The following is an 18,870-nucleotide window of genomic DNA, read 5'->3' as shown; positions in this document are numbered from 1 at the left end:
CCAACTTCCAGCCTTCTTGAGCAATCTTCCGCTCCGGCTTCTCGTCCCTCGGAAACGTCGCATGCCTTCTTCTCGTCCGCCCGTGTACGTTTCCGTAGTACCTCGTCCCTTCGATGCACCGAGCCTGTCGGCTCTCTTCCATGTCGTCCTTCTCGCTAGTTGCGTATTTCGCTCGACTTTTTGTGCTCCTAAGTTCCTGCACACTTAGACACAGCGGTTAAATACCAACATGACCTAACCTGACTTGATTGATCACATCAAAACCATATTAGGGCATTTATAAGTTGAAGGTGCATGAGTAAAACTATCCCACACATGACCTAGAATTAGCGGCAGTCGTTTTTGCTCTAAAGATTTGGAGGCATTATCTTTATGGGGAGCGTTGTGAGATTTTCACTGACTATAAAAGCTTGAAATATATTTTCACCCAAAAGGAATTACATATGAGACAGAGACCATGTTGGAGTTGGTGAAAGACTACAACTGTCACATTAATTATCATCTTGGTAAGGCTAATGTGGTGGCAGACGCTCTGAGTCGCAAGTCCGCAACGCTGTCGCAATTAACCACTAGCAACAATTGATAACAGAATTCCAACAGATGATGTTGGAGGTGTTAACACCTAATGAGCAGATTAGTTTGTCAACACTAATTGTTAGATCAAACCTACTGGATCGGATCCGAGTAGAACAAGCATATGATCAATAGTTAATGGAATGGAAATGCAGGGATGAAGCAAGGGGTCATGCTATCTACTCGACTGTTGATGGGGTTGTGTGATACAGGGGCCGCATTTGGGTGCCTAAAGGTGGGTCGCTCAAGGAGGACCTCCTGATTGAGGCACATATCACTCCGTATTCTATCCACCCAAGAAGTACAAAAATGTACAAGGATATGCAACTATTGTACTAGTGGTCGGGCATGAAAAGAGACATAATCAAAGCGGTTCACGAGTGCCTTACTTGTCAGCAGGTGAAGGCTGAACATCAGAGGCCAGCAAGACTATTAGAGCTGCTTCCGATTCCCACTTGGAAGTGGGAAGACGTGGCTATGGACTTTGTGATGGGATTACCAACCTCACCTAGGGATAAAATGCTGTATGGGTTATTATGGATCAACTGACAAAGTTGGCACACTATCTGCCAGTAAAAACCACCTTTACTATAATGTAATATGCAAAACTATATATACGAGAGATAATATGGTTACATGGAATTCTAGCTTGGATCGTGTCAGATAGAGATCCAAAGCTCACTTTTAGGAAAGTTTGCATCATGGATTAGGTACAAAGCTCACTTTTAGTATCGCTTTTCATCCGCAGACTAATGGTCAATCCGAATGGGTGATTCCGATTCTGGAGGATATACTGCGGGCCTATATGATAGATTTCAAGGGAAGCTGGGAGTCAAAATTGCCACTGGTAGAGTTTACTTACAATAATAGCTATCAAGCCACTATAGGTATGACTCTGTATGAAACATTGTATGGAAGATAGTGTAGGGCACCATTGCATTGGGACGAAGTAGGTGAGAGGGCAATTTTGGGTCCGGACATGGTGACTCACATAGTGAATCTGGTGGCTAAGATCCGGGATAGGATGTAATCAGCGCAAAGTCTCCAGAAGAGTTATGTCAATCAACGTCGAAGAGATTTGGAGTTTGTAGTGGGGGACCATGTATTTCTTAAGGTGTCACTGATGAAGGGGGTGCTGAGGTTCGAAAAGAAGGAGAAGCTCAGCCCAAGGTATATTGGGCCTTTTGAGATTTTAGATTGGATAGGAACTAGAGCATACCGAGTTGCGCTGCCTCTGAATCTGTCAGGAGTTCATAATGTGTTTCACATATCTATGCTTTGGAGGTACATTTCTAACTCTTCTCATGTGATTGGTCATGAGTCTATACAGTGAACGCCGGATCTGTCCTATGAGGAGTTGCCGAAACAAATCCTTGATCTCCAAGTGTGGAAGATGAGGAACAAGGAGATTAAAATGGTGAAGGTTCTATAGGGGAATCAACTTATGGAGGAAGCTAGTTGGGAGACTGAACTGGATATGCATAACCACTACTCTGAACTATTTGATAAGTCAAATTTTGAGGACAAAATTTTTATAAGGAGGGGAGAATTGTAAGGTCCCACGAGCGGTAAATAAGAAATTAATTCACAGAAAAATTTCTACAAATTTTTAGGATTTTTTTGGATTTAAAATGAACTTGTACGCATGTTTTAAGAGGATAAAGCAATTAAGATTGAGGGAAGCCTAAGAATAATACCGAATAAGTTAGGAGTTGATAGATCTAATTATCCTAAGTTAGAGTAATTAACCTAGATATAAATCCTGAATTTTCCGCCCGATTCTCACTGTAGCCCTAAAATCGTTGATTTCCTCTCCACCGGTATCCAGAACCCAATGAAACGCCACCTCGCGTGGGCGATTTCCTCTGAGGGCATCATGATCAGACGCAGTGGTCTTTAGCCATCTCATCGGTGGCACGGAATGACTGGGCGAGGGCTTTCGTCGGTAGAACGAAGAAGGGAAGGTAAGTACTCTCTATTATATGGGTAGGAGATCAGGGAGGTAAGGATTAAGTGCTAGGAGGAGCAGATAAGCTTGCTTATGATGATTGCCTACTCAAATGAGCTACGATTTAAGGTTTCTGTGATGTTCTTGTTGTTCTGTCTACTCGGATGAGCTGTGATTTGAGGTTTCTATGATGTTCTTGTTGTTCATGCTGTTCTTGTTATTCTTGTGAATCGCTCCGAATTTCCACAGTGGTTTTGGGTGTTCGTGAATTGGATTTGTTTTTGGTTTGACTTTCTTGATGATTTGAGCCTGGACTAAGTTCTAGGTGGTTTCAGTTGGTTCTGGATGATGCTTCACAATTCCTTAGTGATTCTGTAGGTTTAGGATAGATTGTAGGTGTGTTAGCCTTGATTAGAGATGTTTTCATTATATCCTATTGCTTCGGTAATGCTAGTTTGATTTGGAATGTGGATTCAATTCGATATTATTCTGCTTCACTGATTTGTAGTGGATTTTGTGTAAATTTAACTTGAACTTGTTCTGCACTTCGATTGGCTGTGAGTTAGTGGATTTTGTGTAGATTTAACTCGAACTTGTTCTGCTCTTCGAATAGCTGTGAGTTTTGGGTTTGTTTTGGTAGATTTCAAAGTGTTTCCATGGTGGTTCCGAGCTTCTCTGTGGGTTTGAAATTCCGGAATAGAGTGGATTGATTAGAGAACTATGCGAAGGTGTCCGTGGTTTCTTTCGATTTAGCCATGATTCTTGTGAATGATCTAGTTGCTAGTAATGTGAATTTGAGGTGGTTCTTGCTCCTTGTGATGGTCTCGGATTCCATGAACATAAATGTGGATTTTGTGATGGTTTCTTCGTATGGTGTTCCTATTCTCCTGTGAAAGGGTAATGCCATGTTGATTTTGGAATTGAATGCAAGTATGTATAGGTGTTGGATTCAATTTTAGCTCCTCCATGTGTATGCATGTTCTGTGGTTAATGTAGAGGTTTCCCTTTTATTTTCTTAAGATGTGTGGGATTATGGAATGAATAAGGTCATGCTTTTTATGGAAAGGTCATGTTCAAGTATTGTTTATGTGTGTTTGCAAAGAAAGATATGAGTAGGCCATGATTCATTGCATAGGGATGGTTATAGATGAATATGTGCAGGTGTGGTGACAGTACGGGATGAGTGCCCTGAGATGAGCTCAGGGAGGGCCCTTCCAAACTTGACTGATAATAACTGATAATGTTGGCTTTGGCTATGTGATTGCATATTCTCCTAGGAGGTACCTCTAGGATCATGATTATAGACTGAATGACTAGCTTAAATGGTGGTTACCACATGTGTGACATATTTATCTTTACTAGTGGTGGAGATTACTTTTCCTGCTTCATGTGTTTTCCTTTATGTCATATTCGAATTTGCATTCCATGCTTTAGCTACTGATCCTTTCTCTTTATGGATGTCATATTTTTTTATACTGGGATGTTCTTGTTGGGTCTATAGACTTATGATGTACATGATGGAGGTGAGGGAGACGCCTCCTAGGATATTATGGAGGACATGCATACGGAGCAGACGAGGAGGCGAGATGGTACTACGACACACTGCCCGAGGACCTTTAGGAGTGTCGTAAAGACTTTTGTTTCTGTGACCTTTCTTGATATGTATGGGATGGAGTGTTGGTGTTTCCATTTTTCCTTTATCTAAAATTTCTTGAGTTATGATGTTTCCATGTATGTCGAATAATGGTGGTTCTTATCTAGTGGGATTTCTATTATAGTTTTCCATTCCAATGGTTTAGAGTTATGCTATTTGACTGGTTGATGGGTTATTATTTGATTCATAAATGCTGTAATTTATGTTATGGGTTCCATGAAGGTGAGGGAAGTCAAGGGTCTTTTCAACACAGTAAGACATAATCATAAAATAAAATTTCTTAAAATAACTTTTACTCTAGGTATACTTGATGGATGATGCTAAGTGGAAAGGGCATCAACTAGTAAGCCTAGTGGAGTTTGCCTCTACTCATATCCATGCCGAGTTGTCATTGAGACGGCTTCACGAAGCCATAAGTCGTTCGTCTCTGATCGATACTAGCCCAGCGTGAAGGTGAAGAAATTTGAGATAACTCTCACAACACGATTTGGTGGGCTGTGAGGCATCGAAATTATCGACGTTGAATTCGTCGGCATCAAAATCGTTGGCATTAAATTCGTTGGCACCAAAGTCATTGGCACTAAATTCGTCAGCACCGAATTCATTGACACCAAATTCTACGGCTAGAGATGGCCGGTGGTAACTCTTGAGCGGCAAGAGCTTGGGCTGCGGGCAACTAGAGAGAGGGAGAGGGAGAAGAGGATGAGAAGAAGTCTTAATCATATTAGAGTTTTCTCTCAAAAAATAAAATCACTACTCTCTTCTCCTCATAGAGGATTATTTATACACCTCTACATGATTTGGGGAGCAAGTCATCTCCCAAACCGAATAAGCAAAGTCAATCCAATCCATTACCATTAAGATTAAGTTTGGTTTAAAACTAAACCATCTTGGTTCATAATTAAACCAAACCCTTTTGGTTTATTATTAAACCAAGTTGTTTCATAACTAAACTAAATCCCTTTTGGTCTATTATCAAATCATAATGAATCCATATCTCCTACAGTAGTCATGACTCATCCGCGCTTTTGTTCTGACAAATATTTTTCCATATTTATCCTTTTCATTTGGTCCAACCAAACTCTATCTCTCTATCTATTTGATAATTCAATTCTCAAACTCATTTTAAGTTTTTAAGATAAACTTATAGTGCATGTGACCTTATGGGTTCTCAATTATGTTAGTCGTTCATAATTAACCATTAATTATGGAATGATCATGTGTGACACCTAGTAATACATTATGATTCCCAATTAACCGAAAAATTATAGTTGATTCCAAAACCACTTCTGAACCCTTCATTTGCTACAATAAGTCGTGTCTCGTTCCTTTCACTTATCTTATACCCACTTAGTTCAGGACATAGTTTTTGTGTTAGTTTATATTAGGTTGACTATATCACACCTAGCTTAAATAATACTTCCTTGTCCTGCGGATTTAAGTTAGTCGTATATGTGTCCAAGAGTACAACACTCTTAACATGTGATGCTTTGGCTAAATATTTTGAGTAACAATCCTAACAAGTAGTTATAGGGTATACATCTACTTGTAAGGAGTGGTGAATCCTTTATTGGTTATTCAAACACCTACAGGCACTTTGGCTTATATTCAATCATCCCAGGTCCACACCTCTTCGAATATGCTTATTTAAGATGTCAAAGTATAAGTTTCCATGACCAAGGTGACTTGAACCCCTCAAGTCGAAAGAAACTTGTACTCAAGCTACAGTAAGAGCTTCATTAACATATCCATATATGTAGAGAATTATATGAAGTCTTATAGCAGGTCACTTCAATGAACTAGTTGTCATAACTAGCATCCACGTTTAACTCGATATCTCAATGTATTCAGCCAGTGAGAAATAACTACTTAGTTAGACCAAGGAGTATAACCATGCTAGTATCACAGAATTAATGATGTCCAAACACATCAATTCATCGACTAGGAAAGATTTTAATACATTCATAATTATACATGTAGAGATGCTCACTAGTCGTGATCCAATCACAAGTTCTTTTATGATATGAATCGTATTATGGACATTCAGTAAATGAGTTAAAATCCAATCAAACACATAGAGAATGTGCACTCAAATAGTGAATTTCTAGTTATCCAATAAATAGTACATTCCATAAGGTGATTGTCTTAAGATATCTCTCAAATATAACACAACATCACATTGTTCAAGTAGATGAAGTATCAATTTACAACAAACATATGTACAACATCATTTGATATACAAGAAATAAAAATATACGAAAACACATCAACAGCAAGATTGATGATTCATTCTATTTTGAATTTACAGAAATTATCCTTAATGATGGATATCACAACCTTTACTTTAAATTTATCAATGTCTCTTTGTGTGAATTCCGTATTCATATTATACAAAAGATGTTTGATATATTGCATAACAAAGAACCCATAGTCATTTCTACAATATCACAAAATATAATGTTAAAGTACCAATAAATTTACTAATAATGTAATAATTTACTTATGATAATATTTGTTGAGAATAATCAACTTTAGTAAAGGCTCATTCGTCTAAAAGATGATAAACTTGTAATCCATCTTGCATTTCCTTTAGTTTATCATGGGGAAACATTTTAAATCTAGAGACCTGTGAGCATTGGATAGATAAAAAAATATAAAAATATATAATAACTATCATAATGCTAGAATATAAATATTTAATAATTAATACTAACCAACTCTGTAAAATGTTGATCATATTTATAGTTATAGGACAATGAATTATAATGATAGAATGTTTTTGCATCGGTGTCCATAATCATTAAATGATAATGTGCACGATTAGTATTTATAGGTATAAAAATATATACCTAACTTCTTAATCAGCCGAATTGATTTTGATAATCTGATATAAAATTATTTCCTATATATATATATATATATTCATATGATAACTGCAAGATTCAATATATAATCGTAAATTAGTGTAATAATATCACAAAAAAATATAAATTTATAATATGAAGTCAAAAATTTACCATGAATTTGATCGAGCAATATATGGATTTATTATATGATCTACCAAATGAGGACACTTCCCTGAAGAGTAATAAAATATAAGCATCAATTATATCCCTATTGGTAAATATGCTGCCTAATACACATGTGAGGAAGACATGTATTGTCAATGAGTAGTAGCCTTCCTCCTATAGAAACTCAAAACTAGGTCATCTTCTATCAAATAGGCTACATCTTTTTTTCATTTTTTTTGTTATTTGAATTTTTCTTTGTGATACTGCAAATAAATCCAACTCAATGTATTTAACAAAAGAAAAGTCAAATTAAAGAAAATACAATTAATAACAAACCTAAATATTACTACATAAATGTTAACTTACTTTAATAGCGTTCAACTTGTTAATTTCCTTCTCCCTTCCTTTTATTCTATGAGCCTCTTCTTCTTCATTAGTTTCATCGGCGAATAATATAGTTTTATCCTCTTCTTGCATATCAAAATCATCCACCCTAGACTTTATCTCCAAGTTACCCCCTTCATCCACCTTTATTTCTCCCCTGATCCTCTTCCTACTTGGAACCAATAGTAGCCAATTAGGTATATTTTTAGGAGTGACCCTGAGGTTATAACGACTTCTGTCACATCCTCTCCTCATCACATTAGTTGAAACAAGATTAGGATGAGGATTTTCTATAAGGTGGCTAGTTGGATAAGAAAAACCTTCCCTTTCCAATATGACAACTAATTCTTGTTAATTTTAACTGAACTTTCATTTTCAAAGGCAAGCTTTTGGATTTGTTTTTACTTTGCAATGCAATGTGAACATTCAGCTTTTTCCTCTGAGTCTATATAATATTGTACAGTTGATGTCTAATCCGATTGTGATATAGACTCGTATTCAATAAGGAGGGGGTCTCAAGTAAATGAACTTTCCTAGTGGTAGGGAGAATATCAACAATAATCTACAAAATTAATAATATTTCATAATTAATTTAAAACATGTAACTATATAACATGCATTTAACATGGGTGGAAATACACATAATGGTTACCTGGGTAGATAAAACTTTTGCTAACTTAGCCCTTACTTTATTTCTATGAGAATAAGTAAACTGTCGACCACTTATTTATCCTTGGTGTTACCATGTTGCTTGCCAATTGAATAGAAACATGCTCAAGAAATCAAACATGTGTAATAATTCAACAATTAGATACTATTACATATTTTTGAAATAAATTAACTAACTAATCAAAACTTACTGTAAGTAGACTGGTAAATCCCTTCATATAAGGTAGTGAGAGGATAAGGATAGAAGTCTTCGATGCAAAAGCATCCCTAAACATTGAGAGTTGAGGAGCCATATAAATATATATTGCCTTAACCCAATTATAACTTTCCAGACTATTAAAGTCCTCGACAATATCGATAATCCTTAAAGGTAGCTTATATATACTAAAGGCAAAAAAAAATAGAAGAAAAAAAATACAAAATTTATAAAATAGCAAAACATTTGTATCTGAATCCACTCAGAGATAATATGCCCTTAATAGATTTTTTCAATCTAAATCGATTTAATTCTTTCCTTGCCAAAAAATCTTTTGAATAATGTACCAGAAGTAATATTGGAATCCATCTGGACATGTCTTCCTCTATTTGGGATTCCAAACAATAATGCTACATCTTTGGTTGTGAAAGACATAACCACGTTGGAGAATTTGAATATCTTTATTTCCATATCCTAATTCTCAAATATGTTCATCAGTAATCTTCTAAGATGTCAAATTGACTCAAATGAGTTACTCCTATAATACATGTGTTTTTTATGGAGAATAACTCCTAAATGACCCTTTTCTCCCCTTGCCTTTTCCTTTGTGGAAGTTTCAGAATAAAATTTCGTAAAATGTCCCAACTTACTCATCCAATGTAACTTTTTCTCCATAGTTGATAATTGGATTTTAGTTGCAGAACTGGATGTAATTCTTTTAATTTTCTATCATATAACAACAAACAATCAAGCTTTTGTAAAATTCAATTAAATATCTTTTTTTAAACTAAGCTAAACTAAATTTACTTAATAGAATAATTAGAGAATTACAAAGGAGGAAAAAATAAATAACATATAATCTAAAAAATATTAAATTTAGAGATAAAGTAAACTAAGTTGATGAAGAAAGTAAAACAACACGATGAGGTTTATACACATATATGAGATTAGAGATGATATAACCTATTTAGATTAAGAGATCCTTATTATATTGTAGCTAATGGAAATTTTACATAGAATAAAACTAAATACGCTATTTAGATTATGTCTTAGTCAATTCATCTAGATAGTATTAACATAGTTACATATAATATATCACAACTGAACTATGCATATATTAGATGATTTTACAAATCTAAACAACTAAATTGATGTGTTTTCATAAATAAAGTTTGATGAAATAGCTGAATGGCAATGCGTAAGACAATTCGATGAGATAATATTCATAAAACTAAGTTATGAACTAAGTAAAATAAAGTTAAATTATTATAATGAGAGTATTAAAATAAATGAAAATTTTAAAAACACAAAGGGAAAACAATTTATAATAAAAAATTATTACCTTTCAAGATGAAGTTGAATGCTTGGACATTGTAGTTGGATTATGAACATAGTAGCCAGTGAAGGATAAGAATCGGACTTTCAAAATGTCGGAAAACAAAGACATTGATGAAGGTGAAGAAGCTGATGAAGATGTCAATGGAGGTGAAGAAGCTGGTGTTGCACGAGCTTTAGCCCGAAGACCACGCGACGGAAGGAAATGTAGGGACTAGTTAGGGTTTTGTGGTTTTGACAATGAAGAGGTTTTGTGATTTTGAGATTTCACGATTTCGTTGGGAGTTTTTTTAAATGGGAAAATGAAAAAGTTGTTCGGATCAAGATGGCTCGGGGAGGATTCAATTTTCACCCTTATTTCGGATGAGAACAAACGTAACGTGGATAACCTCAAAGGAAAATGCATATAAGCACACTTTTTATCATCGAAGACCAAAATGTTCATTGTACTAACGGTTTTTTGATCAATCAAAATATCAATAGACAAAAACTTAAGATAGCCGTTGAAAAGAAAAATAAAACAAATGTAAACAAAAAATAAATATAGATACTGTTAAATAATATTTAAAATTCTTACATTTTGGTTTCTTTAGGCGATAGATGCCCAAGAACATGTATGTCATTGAAAAAAACAGAGTTATTGCAACAGCAATACATGATTTGATAATTTTCAAAGTAATATAGGTGAATTGGATATTTGTTAAAGTGAGTTATGTGATTCGATAAAAAAGATGAAGCTGACATTATTCATCAACACGGATGACTATTAATTTTTAGAATAGTTACAAACACATAAGAGAGATATTTATCTCGATTTTATCAAGATTCGAAATTCAAATCTCATGGTGATAATATTTCATACGTTAGCCACTAGATCTTCCTGAAGGGACAATATCAATTCCACATATGTGCGGACTTATGGTTTTCCCGTTATAGAGAATATAACGGCAGGAACCTTGTACTCGCGTGTCCGATATGATAATCATTCAAAACCTCCACAGGAGCAGAACTCAAGAACCCTAATTCCGTTCGTTTTCCTTGTACCTCACATCTGTTCGAGAAAACCCCAAGGCGAAATGCTCTTGAATCGCATCCTTGTCAAACCCTACCGTCGCGGCTGCGATGTCCTTCCGCTCCAGAAGCTCCTCCTTTCTACTGGGCACGTTGCGATTGAAGCAGATGAGGCAGCAGCGGCCAACGCCGACAGCATCAATACCGTCTTCCACATCATCATCAACTCCTCCTCCATCGATTTGATGGAAAGGTCTCTTAAGCAGTCAAAAGTCTTTATTTCCAATGATCTCATCGATGGCGTCCTCAAAAGATTTCGTTTCGGTCACGGGGACCCCTCCCGGGCTCTGGAGTTCTTCGAGCTTACCGGCAAACGCAAAGGGTTCTTCCACACCGGCTTCTCTTATGACACCATGCTCTATATCCTGGGTCGGAGCAGGCGATTTGAGGACGCATGGAACCTGCTTGTCGAGATGCGGCAGAAAGATCGAACCTTGATCACCATCCGCACCATTCAAATCGTCCTTGCGCGGATTGCCAAGGTTTGTTCCGTCCAGCAGACGGTTGAGAGCTTCCGCAAGTTTCGTAGACTCTCCATTGAGTTCGATACCAATTGTTTCAATGCTCTTTTGAGGACCCTGTGCCAGGAGAAGAGCATGGCCGATGCCCGAAATGTGTATCATAGCCTGAAACACGATTTTCGGCCTAACATTCAGACGTTTAACATATTGTTGTCAGGTTGGAAGTCAACTGAGGAGGCTGAAGGATTCTTCAGGGAGATGGCTGAGCTTGGGGTGAAGCCGGATTTGGTTTCATACAATTGCATGGTAGATGTCTATTGTAAGAACCGTGATGTGGAGAAAGCATATAAGACGATAGATAAGATGAGGGAAGAGGAGATCTACCCTGATGTGATCACATATACTAGTTTGATTGGTGGATTAGGATTGGTAGGTCAACCTGATAAAGCTAAAGATGTTCTAAAGGAAATGAGAGAGTATGGATGTTACCCTGATGTTGCTGCATACAATGCATCTATTCGAAATTTCTGCATTGCAAAAAGGCTTGAGAATGCCTTTTCTTTGATGACTGAGATGACGGAGAGAGGTTTATCTCCAAATGCCACAAGCTATAATCTATTCTTCAGAATCTTCTATTGGGCTAATGACCTAGGGAATTCCTGGAAGCTTTACAAGAGGATGAAGATAAATGGATGCTTGCCCAACACGCAGTCTTGCATGTTTCTCATAAGGTTATGCCGCAGGCAGGAGAATGTGGAGATGGCTCTTGAGCTTTGGAATGATATGGTGAATCACGGTTTTGGTTCATTCACGTTGGTCTCTGATGTATTGATTGATCTACTATGCGACACAGGAAAATTAGATGAGGCTGAGCAGTGCTTCATTCAGATGGTTGAGAAAGGGCAGAAGCCAAGCAATTTGTCCTTCCGAAGGATTAAGGTTTTGATGGAACTGACAAACAGGAAACATTCTATAATGAATCTATCAAACAAGATGGCCATGTTCGAACATAAAATTCCACATGGACTTGAAAGAAATGATGTGCCCAACCCCTGTTAATTTATGTGACTTAGGATCTGTCACTTTGCACTCTGGTTAAAAGTTATCAGTTACCTAGGATCAAGCGTTGGAGAAGTAACCACTCAATATTTAGTGACAATCACAATTTGAAAGAAAAATTACTTTTGATACCTTAATTATTGATCAGTGAAATTCTTGAAAGTGTGATGCAGTTAGGTACAGAGCTATACTCGATCTGAGGCTCCAACATTCTTCCGATCATTTGAACTCTTGTACTAGGACAATTTATGCCAATGTAAACATGTTCATGAAAGAAGATGCTTCAACTTCAAGCAAAAAGGGGCATGAAGCCAAAAGGTTTTCTCCAGTTAGCATTGGGTCTCTGGTATTGAGTTTTTCTCCACTCTTTACCAGCCTACGGTTATTGTTTAATAAGAATTATGGCACTTCAATATTCTAAAAGGTAGATGAATTTACCTTTTTGGTTAGATTTTACAGAACTTTGATCTGACATAGTGCAGCTTGTGCAAAATGTTGTACTAAGTCATTTAATGGAGACTATTTTTAACATATATAATTATGCATTGATATGTTGAGAAAAATTGTATAATCTATGTCAACTTGGCGTTCGTTTATAATGCACTCTCGTGGGCTAGAAACAAGTGCTTTCTCAGTTGTGGTTGATCTATAACTGTATTCTCTGTCACACCCTCCAAAGTATTCAATATTTTTTGAGGAAATGAAGGCCGAAAGCCTAGCTCTTATCTGTATCATAAATAGGAAAATACATAGTTGTTAAAATAGAGCAAGGATAGTTTTGATAAGCATGTTGCTGTGACACGATTTCAATCAAATTAATTACCAAACCCTGAACTACACTAATGTAGTATAGGGAATGGCTGGATCGTCTCTCATAGGAATGTAGATGGTGAATTCAATGGGGTTTTAGGTTTTTTATGTTTTAAATGAAGGTTTTTCTAAACAATTAAACATACAATCAAAACAAGGGATCTTAGTGTATGCTCTTAAGGGAAATTCAAACCTACACTACAATTGCAATTCAATTCAATTCATAGAACTCAAATAAAACAATCAATCTACACTAACCCTAGCTACTACACTAATGTAACAAAGGGCAACAACAATCCACCTGAAGCAATGGCATGTGAATAACTACTCATCTGAATGATTAGTCCAATATGTGGAAACAAACGAGTTCAAACAACTTGCTACAATCAGTAGAGTTACCAAGGAATTATTCGAAACAACAAAAAGAAAGGAAAATTTGACAACCAAATTAATGCTCACTGAATGAACAAGGCATTCCAAAATCAAAGAAGAAGACTTGGTGTTGGTGTCGATTGGCAGAAACTTCAATCAGAGTAGAATTGATGGCAGATTGTGTGAGAGGAAGGTAGAATTGAGTCTTCTAAAGAGGTAGGGAATCCCCTTTCTTTTTCAAAAGGCTTGTCAGCTTCGGGTTGAACTTGGCGGATCACGGTGGCGGCAGATAATGTACGGAAAAGGAATGACCGGTGCTGGAAATGAATAGAGAGGGAATCCCCATTCTTCTCAAATAGCTCTGATGATGAAGGAGATCTTGGCATCTCGGGATGTAGATGAAGGTAGGTGGTCGGAGCTCGATGGTGGCGCATGGATGAAGTAGGGAATCACTTTGCTTCTTCGCTGGTGGATGGATGAAGGTGGATGAATGAGGAAGGGAATTCCCCTTTACCTTGATGGATGAAGGCGGAAGGAAGCTCCGGTGGTCGGCGTTGATGGAGGAGGTTGCAACTTTATTTTCGCTTTCGTGCCCAATCTATTTTTTGACGATCTCCCAACTGAGCACTCTTTTAAATCTGATCATATCCGTATCAATAGCTGAGAACTCTTCAGAACTTGATCTAAGTCTAGAATCAATTCAAATCTTAATTCAAGGCTCCAGATCTTGATTAATGGCGTGATCTACTCTCCTTTGAGTTGGATGAACCAAATCTTGATTGATGACTCAGATTCTTTTGGATCTTACATGAACGATCCATATTAATTCAGATTAGTTTTCCTCCTTTAGCCCAAGATTTAAGCTCAATTTGGATCGATCCGATTAAGTCTATGGCCCTTTGATTGTCTATAAAAATCACATTCAAATAATTAATTATAATTTCACAAATAAAAGATAAATTACAGTAAAGTCCAATAATGAATCTAACTCGTGAAATGTAGTATAAATACGAATTTATCATATGAGAGGATGAAAAACATGAAAATAGAAGTCTAAATATCGTGATAAAATGATGATTATCAAATGGTAATACATAAGGGAGGAAACTATCTTATTTTAGAGAATCCTGAATCTTTGGGCAGATTTGATGGAGTTGGTTAACTCAACTGTTGATCAAAACTGGAGCCCTAAAACAGTTGGCTACAAATTTTCATAGCTACAGATGGACAACATGAGGGCATTCTGGGACCCTAAACAATTACAGCAAAGGCCAATCACAGGGGTAGTAAAAGATGACACAACAAATTTACACAACATGACTCAACACAAACTTGCAGATTTTGAGTTTAAATTAAACGGGTTGGTTCATAAACTGATTAATACAATTATAGCTTGCAAATCAATGAGTTAGGTTCAAGTTTCTTGAGTTGTTCTATGATAACATGTTTATCAATTTATATACTTATTTAATAAGTCAAAACTCTAACCGCTTATCCTTTTTGAAAACTAGATAGAGTTTCCTGTCACATCTGGATTGATCTTCTCACACTCTTAGGTGACGTTTAATTTAGGAGTTTGGAAATGAGAAAATTGAATAATAAAAATATAAAGTGTTTGATTAACAAATTTGTGAATAACAATTTTGGAATCATTCCTAAATAATCTAAAATAGATAAAACCCAATTAAAGTGACGGGTTTAGAATTCATTTCCATCTCTTTATGCGTCTTTTTTTATTGCCCTAATTCATTTTAGTGCTCTTTATCATCTCTATCATCTCATCTCGTTACTCGAAAACCGATTTCTCTCTTACAATAGTTACCAAGAAGCAATCTCGTTTCTACATTTGCTCCATCTTCAAATCTCAAATAGGGTTTGTTTTTTTTTCTTTCATATTTCCCATCTTATAAAAATATTTTGTATTTTTTCTTTAAAAGACTGTATTTTTTCCTAATTTTATCTTATTACATCTTTCTATACCTTCTCTCTTATTTTCTAGATTCCAAATCTTGTTTTAACTGGCATATCTATCCTCGCACAATTTCAGTTAGATCAGAAATTAACCTCTCTCTATTTACAATATTCTTTTGGGTAGATTTTGGATATGGATTAATAGCTTCAGTTATTAATTTATGTATACCGATATGCTCTGCTTGAAATTTTACTGTTTTTTTTTTCCAATTTGGAGATTAAGCTTTAGTATAGCCATGATTGTTTTTGACATACCTCTGTTTTATTTTTTTTATTTGGTTAAGGAGAAGTTCATTGCTGAATTTAGGAAAGTTTAATTTTTGAACTTAACCTTAGGAATTTTTAGGGGAGTGATCCCCGATGTAATTACCTTTACAAGGTGTATGGTTTGTGGGATTGGGATTGGATTAAGTGAGTTTTCATAGTGTTTTAGGATGTGTATGATTTCAAGATTTTTTTTAAGTGGTTGTTGTTTTCAGTATACCCATTTTTTTTTTCAGTTTTTCATTTTTGTTTCCAATTGTAAGCCATCTCCTTCGTAGCTTGCATCAAGATCCATCTTCAGCGAAATCTCAAGCATGTTTCTTTCTTTTCTTTTCTTTTTCTTATTTTGTTTGTGAGTAATTTATGCCACTATCATTAAAGATTATATTTTTTCTAATGTTATCTTATACATAATGGATGAATTTAAGATTAATGGGATTGGGGTTGAATTAAGTGGGTTATTTGGGTTTTTAAGGATGAATATTTATTTTTTTAGTAGTTATTTTTCCAATACACATGAGTTTTATTTTTGTTAAGAAACTTATGTTAGCGATATCGTCTCTTCCAATATATGTGAGTTTAATAATCCTACCTTGTTTAGATTCTATAACATTTTATTTGGTTTTTCAAACTTTTGCATGAGCTTAATTAATAATTCTGTATGTAACCCTTTAAGTTAATTTTTCTTTATTGCCATGTAGAAGATAATGACATGTATTACTAGTGCTAGTAGAATACGTAAAATAATTCGAAACATTCAAATTATAGCATCAATAGTGAACATGTTTAGTGTTGTATATGTTATGTGTACCGCTTATTGTTGCTACATTTGTATATTATGAGACCTCCACTTAAAACCAAAGAAGAGAAAAGGTTTCAGAGAATGAATTGGGTGTTTAAACTCACTGAAGAATCTGACTACTTGTATTACTGAGCTTCGAATAGATAGACACACTTTTAGAATATTATGTGAGATGGTAAGAGATATTAGAGATTTAAAAGATACCAAAAATATGTCTCTACAAGAAGTAGTTGATGTTTTTGTGTATGTTTTGACTCACCATAAAGAAAAAGGATAATGAGTTTACTATTTTTACGAAGTGGAAAAACTATCAGTCGTTATTTTAATAGTTGCCTTCTGGCAATCTTGAAATTATATTCCATTTTGCTTAAAAAACTAGATCCTGTTACTGAAGATTGTTAAAATAATCTTTAGCGATATTTCAAGGTACTTTGTTGATACGGTGCATAAAGGTGGGGCTTGATAAGGCGAGGCAGTCAATAGTCAAGGGAACGTGACAATCAAAAGTCAAGGGAACGTGACAGTCAAAAGTCAAGGGAACGTGACAATCAACAGTTAAGAGAAAGAGGGAGTTGGACCGCCTCACGTCATCAGCCATATATTTCTTAGATGGTCATAGCTAGGGTAGATCCCCTAGATCTAAAACATAAGATGGAGATCATACTAGTTCTTGACCTACCCTCGATTGATCGGACTTCCCTAGCTTAGGCCATGTAGCGAGACATGGTACTTTCACTAAGACAACTCCTGGCCGACCCTTTAGTGATCAAGGCATGAAAGATGGGTTCCCGCCACAGCTCATCCTCCTCATCAAGACTCAAGCTAGGTGGTACATCTGAACGGTCATCTCGAGCTATCTATAACTAAACCTGGGCAGGACAGAAAGTGCTAAGCGATAATAATGTCAGGGAATTGTAACTTCCTGTCAGAGAATAACTGTCATACGTCAGGGAATATTCCAGTGATCTGCTATCACCTGCAAATGGAACCTTCCTTCCACCAATAGGAGGCTACCGTACATCCTCTCTCACTCGACAAGCTCTGACGCTCAACATTCTTTGATGGCAGGCAGGCTTTGAAGCTACGCAGCGTTATATAAAAAGGGGAGGTCCTCTTCCTTAGTCAAGTACGCATACATACACCCTCGTCTTCAATAGTTCTTTTTCTATCGTACACTATTCTTCTGGGGAAAATGACCTAACTTGAGTGTCAGAGGGTCTGCGCCGGAGACTTTTTCCCTGATTTTTGATCTCTAACATTCTGGGTGCTTGTCTGAATGTGTGCAAAGTTCGCTTACCACCAGTTCTCGTACTATAAATTAGGGAGTTTCACGTGGGGGTTGACTTTTCGAACGTGTATATACCGGATGCATCAAAGTCGCCTCTCCATCAACACTAACACCATCTCTGTCGGCCTTCGTCTGACTCAGATTCTGGACAGAATCAATTTGACGCCGTCTCTGGGAATCTCCTTCACTTGTTCTAGAATGTGACGATGGAGGACAATAGTAAGATCAACGTCACCATGACAGTCGGAGAGTATGAACTGTTCAAGGAAGCCAAAAAGCGAGCGACTTCCGAAAGGCACACCATCGCTTCACAACCACACAAGATGCTTGTAGTTTCAAAGGACTAGACCCACGCTTCGGATAAGGGGTCTAAGAGGAAACAACCTAAGGATTTTTCCCCCAGTTTTCTATTGCCATCCTTGCCTGGAGTATTATAACAAGAAAGAGCAACTCCAAGCCTCCACGGCCAAAAGTTCCCCACTCAGAGATTCGAAGAAGGGGAAGGTCATTGTCATCAGGGAGGAGTCAAAGGAAGGTCATATAGACGACATATAATTACCATCCCGCACATAGAATAAAAGGCATTGAGAGCAAACTAGGATAAGAGGATACAAAAATACCAACTTAACTCTGAAAAAGAAAGAGGGAATAGGGAAATGCAGACTACCAAGAAGTTGATCCCTAAAGAAGGTCACACAACCAGGAGGAGGATGATAGGGATGATCATCAGACCTAGGAATGCGTAAGGTGTAGTCATCAAAAAGTTTCAACCTAGCCTGCATCGACTTAAGATCACTCCTATCAAAATTGGAGCGAAAGAAGGCATACCATGGGAATAAAGTTTCTCTAGCCATAATCTGAAAAATGCAGAAGCAAGAGCAAAGGAAAAGGAACACTTACGAAAGAAATGCACGAATGCTAAGACAAGCAAGCAGGGAAGAAGAAGTATCGATGAACAGGTGCTCGATGCCTTTAGAGTTTTAAAACTAAAACCACTAAGGG

General features: G+C 36.5%; 1 protein-coding gene and 1 long non-coding RNA gene across 2 annotated transcripts; both read left to right on the top strand.

Moving 5' to 3' along the window:
• The first annotated feature begins 2,256 nt into the window (after window positions 1-2,256).
• LOC122001834 lies at window positions 2,257-4,312 on the top strand. Its single transcript, XR_006117501.1, has 2 exons — window positions 2,257-2,537; window positions 4,023-4,312. It is a non-coding gene; the product is annotated as an uncharacterized LOC122001834 (long non-coding RNA).
• A 6,456-nt stretch (window positions 4,313-10,768) lies between these two features.
• On the top strand, window positions 10,769-12,648 carry LOC122001833 (putative pentatricopeptide repeat-containing protein At1g02420). Its single transcript, XM_042556790.1, has one exon. It carries the CDS (start codon window positions 10,847-10,849, stop codon window positions 12,359-12,361), a length of 1,515 nt encoding a protein of 504 aa, XP_042412724.1. The 5' UTR covers window positions 10,769-10,846; the 3' UTR covers window positions 12,362-12,648.
• The last annotated feature ends 6,222 nt before the right edge of the window (window positions 12,649-18,870 follow it).

The sequence above is a fragment of the Zingiber officinale genome, chromosome 7A, assembly GCF_018446385.1.
Source record: "Zingiber officinale cultivar Zhangliang chromosome 7A, Zo_v1.1, whole genome shotgun sequence".
NCBI lineage: Eukaryota > Viridiplantae > Streptophyta > Magnoliopsida > Zingiberales > Zingiberaceae > Zingiber > Zingiber officinale.
The sequence above is the reverse complement of the archived record's forward strand: the minus strand, read 5'-3'. Positions and strand labels throughout refer to the sequence as shown.

Excerpts from the sequence above, each read along its gene's own strand:
- LOC122001833 (XM_042556790.1), top strand. The coding sequence starts at position 10,847 with ATGCTCTTGAATCGCATCCTTGTCAAACCCTACCGTCGCGGCTGCGAT.